This window comes from Larimichthys crocea, chromosome IX (genome assembly GCF_000972845.2).
Source record: "Larimichthys crocea isolate SSNF chromosome IX, L_crocea_2.0, whole genome shotgun sequence".
NCBI lineage: Eukaryota > Metazoa > Chordata > Actinopteri > Sciaenidae > Larimichthys > Larimichthys crocea.
Genome location: NC_040019.1, coordinates 13767238 through 13777124, shown reverse-complemented (window position 1 = coordinate 13777124; position 9887 = coordinate 13767238). Strand labels below are relative to the sequence as shown.

The 9887-nt window shown below is 43.9% G+C and overlaps 1 protein-coding gene across 1 annotated transcript in view; it reads right to left on the bottom strand.

Annotated features, from left to right (window-relative positions):
- Positions 1–4886: 4886 nt before the first annotated feature.
- The window catches only part of LOC104937429 (multidrug resistance-associated protein 1-like), a 28524-nt gene continuing 23523 nt past the window's right edge, over positions 4887–9887 (bottom strand). Inside the window, 7 exon segments of the mRNA XM_027281945.1 lie at positions 4887–5343; positions 5639–5833; positions 7143–7309; positions 7441–7599; positions 7840–7986; positions 8174–8275; positions 9611–9737. Of these exon segments, the coding sequence (XP_027137746.1) occupies positions 5235–5343; positions 5639–5833; positions 7143–7309; positions 7441–7599; positions 7840–7986; positions 8174–8275; positions 9611–9737 (1006 nt within the window). The 3' untranslated portion in view covers positions 4887–5234.

Sequence of the window (9887 nt, the reverse complement as noted above, 5' to 3'; positions counted from 1 at the left end):
AAATTCATCACAAAACATACAGCGGAGCTTCATATCCCACCCTTGGTACATTTTCTCTTAACACCAGCAATACGTCTATATCATTTACATGCCCTCTGCAATAACCACTACCTAGGTGAACAAAAACACAACATAACACTCGGTTAAAACAACACATGTAACCATCAGAAACAAGGCCAAACTCAATACTCCATGTCCAACATTTTCAACAACACCCGACAATAACTATTCATCACGTTGGGGGGGGACGGCTAACGACTGGATGGCTCACCGGGCAGAGGAAGAGAGCCGAAAAAGGCTGGATTTTTAGATCGACACTAAAGCCCCAATGGGCTCACCGACAAACCAAAACCTCTGCGGCTTCTCTGCGGGTGATGGTGTTTGGATGCCTTTGGGGCATGGGGACTTGAACCCGGCTCCCCCGGGGATGGGAGCATGCAGCACCCACTGAACCAGGGGTATCCTCCCAGTCCCAGAATATCCAAACATAAAACACACACCCCCCTTTTTTTTAACCCCCATTTTCGATTGCCCCTCACTTTCATTATTTTTATAGTTACATTTGGCTGCTGTTTCTTTTTTTCTCCTTATTCTATTAAAGGTCCTCAACCAAATGTGTGGTTTGCTTATTTATTATTTATATATTTATTATACTCTTACATATTTCTATATTAAACTGTTTTTACTACATTTTCTATTTTGTGATGCATTATGGATGTTTGAGCTTTTAGCACTATATTGATGCACTTATATTTATTCTCACAGACTTATCTTTTTATGAATGAGTGATATTTATTATTTTCTGAGCTATTTATGAAAGGCTACTAATGAATGCTTGTGGATCAATTTTTAAGGGAGGCTTAGTCCTGGCTTGGATTTTGCCAAACCTCTTTTAAATATAAACTTGGCTGGTTGGCTCCATGCTCCCTGGGGGGGCCCCACGACCCGACAGGATGTGCCTTCTCCTTCCCTGCCCGGGACCGAACCTTGTCGGCCTGGGTCGGGGGACATAGCGATACACCTGCGCCAGACCTCAACCTGGTCATCACTGACTCCACAAAAAAAACTGAGTCTCAAAGAGAGTAATTGCAACGAGCTTCAAAGGCCAGGGCAATGACAAAGAAGCCGGGGGGAAGAACAAAAACCCGAACCCCACCCTAACCAATACTAACCTAACCCTAACCCAACTCCTAACTCCTAACCCAACCCACAGATTTCGAGCCCGGGACGGGGAGGGAACGGCGGTCCAGGTGGGGGGCCCGGGCCTACCCGGGCAACCCCCAGCGTGGGGACCGGCTCATGACTCTCTCCCTTAACCCTAACCCTAACCCTAACCCTAACCGACCCCTACCCCTAACCCTAACCCCCTAACCCTAACCCGAACCCTAACCAACCCAACCAAACCCTCACCCTAACCCCACCTAACCCTAACCCAACCGAGAAGAGGCGAGATCGCGGTTAGCTAGCACATGGTCGCCTGGTTACTTTAGCTAATTATTGGCCGTTTAGGAGCTAGTTTCGTTTTTATGTTCTTTTGTTCTTTATTTTTGTATTCCTTTTGGGACTCATTTTTGTGTGCAGGCTGAGGAAGACTGGTTACCCAAAAAAGGTCGGAAACGTTGCCGTAGCACACCGGTTTAATTTGAATCTCTTTATAGTGTTTTATTTTAGTTCATATGTTATTTTTTATATATTATATATTATTTTATTTTATTTCATTTTGTAAATACCTTAATAAATTTTTATAAGAAAAAACAATTTTAAAAGCCTCATTCATTTTATACATTTGACTTTTTTAAAAATTAGTGATTTTCCTTCCCCCCTATTTTTGGGAAGTTTTTGTTTCAAGATATTTCAAAGATGGAGGACTGACAACAGTCCGGTACGGCGACGCCGTAAACCCCAACAATGGTCCCGGGACTGGGTCACGGGAGGCCTTCCGTGGTGGAGGGCCAGCGCCCCTCCCTCCCGTACGGAGGGTTTTCCACCACCCTAACCCAACCCTAACTCCTACCCCAAACTCCACCCCTAACCCTAACCCTCCACCCTAACCCTTCCATCCTCTTGGATGGCCCTCCCTCTCCCCCTCTCCTTCCTCTCCCCTCACGGGAGGTGATCGGTGGTTGGCGTGTGGGAGAGCCAGGGATTTGGCCCTAACCGGCGCGGCTGGTGATGGTGTAGTCACACCTTCCCTTTACTGAATATCCTGCCCTCCCAAACCTCCTCCGCTCTGGTCTTACCTTCAAACTTCTTCCCCTCCCCTCAAGGGCGAGGACAACCAGTATTTGCCTCGCCGGCACGTTCAGTGCGGGTGTAGTCACACCTCCCCTTTACTGAACATCCTGCCCTTCACTTTGGTTCCTCATCGTTCCATCTCTCTCTCTCTCACCTGAAGGGAGGAACAACCAGGATTGCCACCGGCACGGTTGGGTGGATGGTGTAGTAACACCCTCCCTGTACTAACATCTGTCCTCCTTCTGGTTCTCATCTTCCTCCTCTTAACTGGCCCTCCCTTCCCCTCCTTCCCTCTCCCCTCACCGGGAGGTGCTCGTGGTCTGGCGTGGGAAGCAGATTTTGCCTAACCGGCTGCGGTTCGGGGATGGTGTAGTCACACCTCCCTTTACTTCACTCCTGCCCTCACGTCTGGTTCTCCTCTTCACTCTTCTTCCCTCTTCCCCAAGGAGAGGAACAACCAGGATTTGCCTAGCCGGGCACCGTTCAGGTGTGGTGTAGCACACCTCCCTTTACTGACGATCCTGCTTCAAAAACGTGGACTTCCTCCCTCTCCCCTTAGGGTGGGTTGGATGTCCTGACCCCCCCCCCACAGGGTGCCCATCTCCCTCGCCTTCCTCTTCCCTTAATTGTATTGGTGGTGAGGGTTGGGGAGGGGGACACAGTGTTGCCGAGTTGGCGCGGTATTTGGGATGAAGGTGTAGCACACCTCCCTTTGCCGGAACACCCGTCCCTCTTCTCGGACTTATCTTACCTGCTCCTGGGCGCCTCCGACTGGTCTTGGTGCGGCAGTCCTGGGGGCCACTCCCTATCCGGACACCATGGTGCAAAACGGGGGGTGATTGCTGAGTGACATGCGTCGGCCAGTGCCTCCCTTGGCTCCCTACACAAACCTGTGCGTCGTCGGACCGCAAGGGGAGAGTCATTGAGATAGTTCCCCTAACCTAACCTAACCCTAACCCTAACAACGATTTTGAGATTTGGACAGCCAAGGTTTTCACTGCAAATTAAAGGGACTTGCGCAGGGCAAGAAAATTCTGCACCAGCCTGATGAAATATGCTTAATGGTGAGATGGGAGACCTCTGCCCGTGGCATTCCGTAACAAAAACAATTTCATTATAGGATAGTCAACCTGGAGATTACTGGGGAGCCTGGGGCCCCACTCAGGGAGGATTTTGAATCAATTTTACGTCACCTTGACTAGTCACAACCCGTCCCATGCAAGCGGAAATCCACCACCGTGACACATAATGTGGATTTTCTGGACACAACCACCGACAAGGGCATACTTTGCAAGAAAACAAAATGGACGGAAGTGAAGGGTTCTGTAAGGAGAACGGACTACCCGCTCTATCCCTAGGCGCAGTGATCACCCGAACACAACCTATCAAAGGGTTGATTAAAACACAACTGCTGGTCGGGCCATAAGGATCGTACTCACAAGAGCGGACTCATGACGGCCCACAAAAACGCTCTTCAAGGCATTAGCTATGCCAAGGCGATGCCCGCTGCTTTCAGAAGCAGGCCCTCAAACTTTCCTGGGACACGGCCCATAGACACACGGAAGCTCGCCCCCTTGTGTCCACCACTTACTCCAGAGCGGAACACAATTAAGTTCAGTAAGATTAACGAGACACCGTTTTATAACAAAAATCAAGTGAACAAAAACCTAAAAGGAAAAAATAATAGCGGCTTTCCCAAGACAAACAAAAATCTCCATGGAGTACCTGGTAAGGCCAAATTAAACCCCTGGAACACCGAAACCGAGGGTGCAGGGCAAATTTTTCAAACACCTACTTGATACGCAGCCACGTCTAACAAGAACGTCTTCAAGACTAGGCCGAGGAAAACCCACTCCAAAAATGTGTCTATCTAATTTTATTGTGACACCTGGCGGGCTCCAATATGTTGGGGAAACAAGAACAACAATGCTCAGCATAGCTACAATTTGGCAGACAAAGAGAAACACACCACCGCTCGTCATGCCATTTGTTGCCCATGGATGGTCGCTTCAGTTGTGGCCACGGTCATCCAGTGTTGAATCCGGGCTTGGAGCACCGCCCAAGGGATCCGGGCTGAAAGAGATGGATCAGGAAATTGGAACCACGTTTTCACGAGTGGCTTAAAATCGCAAAATAAGCTCGCCTTACCCGAGCAGGCCCGAGGAATGGCCCGCCTTGATGGGAGACGCGGCAACCGCTTCGCGCAAGGGGCCGAGTCCCTCCACCCACTTCCCATGTCCTAACCCTAACCCTAACCCTAACCAATTCCTCTCTTTAAAATTAACTCCCTCCCTAAACCTAACCAATTCCTAACTGTAGCCCTAGTCATAACCCTCACCACCTGACAATTAATTTATTAATCATTTGTGCAAATAATATACATTATAGAATAACAGGAAATGACGAGAACAAAAACCCAGCTTGACCTCACCGCAGTGTGACAAACTGCCTCTTAGCAGGGAGTTTATATCGCTGCAATGCAGTCTGTGATCAGTGTTCCCAAAATCTGGGGTGACCCAGAATGCAACTGGGCTCAAAAATAGTTTATTTGATGATTTTCAACACTTTTTAATCCCTAAATCTTATCACATTATACATCATTTGGACCAGGAGATGCTCCCCTTGGTGAAATTCAGCTTTTCTACCACAGATTTAAGACAACAAACATTGTAGAAATGTAAATCTTGTTTAATAGACCATGATGCATTGCAAATATACAATAACGCAGCTTACAGACCATGCAGCAGCTCACCATGATGCAATTGGACATTTATTTCTGCTTTCTATATATAACTCTACCTTTAATTATACTCAGCTTGAAGCATTTATTAGTAAATGACAAAATAAATGTTATAAATTAATTCATAAATCCAAAATAACTTTTGATACTTAAATAGGACATTAGAGGTCACATCATCATCAGCTAAAGAAATCTAAATTGTGAAATAATTAAACAGCACATTTGCTCCAATAACATAGTTTATTTCTAATAATGTGTGTCAGACCAAACCAGCCTCAAGACACATCTGATAGAATTGACCCTGCAGGTGGATGAGCTGAGAGGGGGAGTCCATCTCTGCGATGGAGCCTCGGTCCATTACTATGACCCTAGGATTCAGAGACGAGGAAAGAGGAAGAGAGAAGTCAAGAGCCAAGCGGGCAAAAAGGCAGAAACACACATTTGGCCTCTGTAAAGGTCAAGACCTAAGCTATATGGTTGGGTGTGGTTCCAAGTCATGCCAGATGGACACTACTGGTTAACAAGTCTCCTGTACACCAAAATGTGTTTTCTTCATCACAATCAAGGCAAGTATTACAAACCCAAATGCTGAACAAAAAGGAATAAATGAAATAACAAGGACAAATAAAGTGGAAGAATTAAATAAAGTGGTACATGTGGTACCTGGTGTAGTCCATGATCGTGCTGAGGCGATGAGCGATGGTTAGGACTGTACAGTCATCAAACTGAGTACGAATAGTGGACTGGATTAGCTGGTCTGTCTTCAGGTCCACAGCTGCTGTGGCTTCATCCAAAACCAGGATCCTGGTCTTCCTCAGCAAAGCTCTGGCCAAACATAGCAGTTGCCTCTGACCAAGACTGCAGAAAAAGATGTTATACTCACAAAATGCATCATAGTTGTTATTGAATGTTCTATCCTTGGGTTACACAGGGTCACTAATGGGCCTTGAGGCCATAGACAGTAACAGCATGGAATCTTATTAGAGAAAACACTGTCTCTCTTTAATACGCAAGGCTGCTGTTTGGAATGCTGGAGGAATAAATCTAAATATTGCCTGGTAAACAAAGTTGAAGGAAGTGAAGGTTGGCCTTGACGTTCCATTAACATAGACTGACAGTGGCTCCAGACTAGAATGTGCTGATGGTAACACTAACATGGGAAAATACATTTTCTTTGACCTTTTCTGGGCGTATAGTATTTGTGGTGTTATATGTAGGGGTTAAAGTTTGACCAGCACTATGAATAGAATGTGAGACAGACTCGGGCACATACATTGTGTACATGAGGGGATCTCTATTTCTCCTTGGCTAAACTTCAATAAACATTACAGTATAAGGCTTCAGAGACTCCTGCATGCTTTCTTCCCTCCCGACCTCACCATTGATCATCAATTTCTCCACAACAACAGTAATGCCATTAAATATGAAAAAAGGAAATGTATGTATATAAATGTTATGCCATAGTGTGGATGTCTTACCTGTCATCAAATTAAATCCACTTCATCATATTACCTTCTGAACATTACACATGCATAGACAGACTTTATCACCTATCTTATACAGAGAGTCAAGTATTTGGAAAAATGATTCATCATGCTGGTAAAATATAAATTTGTATAATCTCTTCCTATTTTGAAGCATTTAAAAATTACATAGACAGATTTTTAAAATCCAGAGAAATATTAATAGTTGAAATTAATTATCAATTTCAGCAACTGTTAATGTATTGGTGTTATCTATCATCCCATGCAGGGTTATCTAGTCCAGGTGCATTACTGCTGGATTAGTCTAATTTTATTGAGTGTTGTGTTAAACCTGTACAAGGGTTCAAGGGGTTCAAGCAGTTCAAGTGAAGTTCCAGTTCAAGTGTTTTGCAAAGGACTATGGTGCTACATATAACATAGAACAGAACATAGTGCAGCCAGAACTAAAATAAAGTGCACACACATAAAACAGGCAAAAAACAAGAAGGGCTCATTCTGTTTTAGTATTTCTTTAAACCAATCACACTGAATCTGTGCAGCACTAAGCCCAGGATGCAGCAATGGAGGTCTTTCAAAATAGTTTCAGAAAATTGTCAAAGTGGAGATAACCCTGTAAGTAGTTGTAGTTGGACAAAAGCAGGTTCATATCCACAGTTTACTTCCTGTGAGCCAGATGGATTTACCTGAGGTTCTCCCCGCCTTCACTGCAATGATGGTCCAGTTTTTGTGGCAATGCAGACACAAAACTGCTGAGATGAGCCAGTTCCAGAGCTTTCCATAGGTCCTCATCTGAACAGGTATCAAATGGGTCGAGGTTCATCCTCAGAGAACCAGAAAACAGCACTGGGTCCTGGGAGTGGAAGGTTAGTACTGTAAATATTCATAAATCTAAGAACACATTTAGATTATGTATACATTCATTTACACTTATATGAAGTATTCGTTATTCAGTATTTCTACTACAGTACACAGTATTCTGACCTGAGGGATGATGGTGATTCTGGTGCGGAGATCATGAAGGCCAATCTCTGCGATGTTGAGCCCATCGATGAAGATACGTCCATTTGCTGCCTCCAGAATCCTGAAGATTCCCAAAGCCAAAGATGACTTTCCAGCTCCTGTCCTTCCAACAATCCCCACCTATAAATTGTTGTAATCAATAAATAATTATATAATAAGAGACTTATTACGCACCATAAAGTCATGATTCCAGTCAGTACACTGACAAAAGTACTGTACTTTATACTTTTTGTTTTTGACTCTTTGTTTTGTATTTTTACAGTCTGCTTTTCTTCAACACAATTTTGTGTTGAACATTTTGACATTTTAACAGATTTTATTAACCCTAATCTTCATGTGATGAAAGTTTTTTGGGCTCACCTTTTCTCTGTCTTGGATGTTGATGGAGATCTTGTTTAAAGCCCAGTTCAAACCTTTACGGTACTGCAGTCCATAGTCTTCAAACTGGATGTTTCCTGTGGTCGGCCACACTGCTGGCAGTAAACTGTCCTTGAGAGTCCATGCTGCCTGAGGGGACACATCAGATCAGGAAACACACAGTTCCAGAATTATAGTTAAGTAATAATCTGATGTAAGACTAAAATCATTGTGAGGATCCAAAAGAAACAACTGAACAAAAACAAAATTTAATCTAGCTCCAATATGCTCTGTTAGAAGCTTCATAGAAATCAGGTCCTGTTGTACAGCAGCAGACCTCTTTAGGTGTGTTGTCGTACTCTTTGACTCTTTCCACCGACACAATGTTGTTCTCAACATCAGTCCAGGATCGGACAATCCAGCTCAGGATTCCTGTGACCTGAAAAAGCACAAACACAAATGACCCTATCATTAATCCAAAGCTTTTGGCTTTTTTGGTTAAATCTGTTGGTCCTTCAGGTTTAACAGCGAAGAGGCAGAGGTCTTTGGGGCAGATTTTCAGGCCAGGCCTTCAGTCCAACATCTTTAGTCCAGATGATGTAATGTCTTTGTTTAACTTGGTTTGATGATGTTGAAAGTCAAGTCAACCTTCTTATCAATGCTGCCATATGTACAGGACATACAAAGAATTGAAATAGCATTTCCCTCTTATCCCTGGTGCAAACAGCAATAAACATGAAATATAAAATATAAAGTATAAGATCATTTTGGTTAAAGTAATCTTGATGCTGGCAATTGTGCCCCTCTGATTGGTGGGTCGGGAAAGGTGCCACTCCAATACTCGACCTCTGGGCTTCCAGGAAATTGTCTTGTATATAAAAAATATATACAAGTAAAAAGATATCTAAGAAAGACAGTGGGAAATCTAAAAGATATAAACAGTATAAATATGGCAGATATGGCAGTATAAACAGTGAGCTATATCAAAAATAAAAGATGTATACAGCGTAAACAATATTGTAAATAGCTGGTGTATAGCAATTGACTGTATACAGTGCAATCAAGCAGGTGGGAACAACAACTTGGGTCAGGTAGGTGTTGAAGATGTTTGTAAGGACATCTGTGAGCTCCTCTGCACAGTCCTTAAGCACACAGCCAGGAATGTTGTCAGGTCCTGCAGCCTTGTAAGTGTTGATCCTGGAGAGGGATCTCCTCATGCTGGCTGGAGACAGGGTCAGCACCTGGTCATCTAGAGGGCGTGGTGTTCTCTGTGCAGGGGTGCTGTTGTCAGCTTCAAACCGTTCAAAGAAGTTGTTTAGACTGTTCAGCAGAGTGATGTCACTGTCAGGTCTGTGGTCATGGTTTATAGTCCGTGATGGTCTGTATCCCCTGGCTGTTGCTGATCTCAGACCAGCCTCATCGCCTGCTCTGAAAGCAGCGTTCTGGGCTCTCAGTAACCTGTGGACTTCCCCTGTCAGCCATGGTTTCTGGTTGGCCCATACTGTGATGGTCTTGGTGTCCGTGACATCATCAATGCATTTACTGATGTAGGCAGTAACAGTGTCTGAATACTCCTGAATGTGTTTTGTTCTGTTCCTCTCTGAGATACTAAATAGACTTTGCTTGTATCCACTGCAAACATTTAGGGTTCATATTTCATCATATTCTTTACTTGAGCAGTAAACACTAATGGATTTATTGTAAATGAGAAAATCCATCTCAATCACCCAGAGGTTTACTGGTTTGACTTAACAGAGGTACAAAAAGTTCTAACCTGGAGAGAATGTGAGACTGCCAATCCCACAATGCCCGGACTGAGTTCATGTCGACCTTGCACCGACAAGATGGCTGCTGCTAAAACCAACAGATTGCCCAAAAACTCCAGATTTACCGCCAACCATCTGACAGAAACAAATACAGAGTACAAAATTGATTTCAATAATGTCAAGCCTGAGAGTAACTTCTTGATAGAGAAATCTGAATAAAGCCTGTGATTAAAAAAAAAAAAAACAGAACACATAAAATATGATACAAACATATGAAAAAAACTT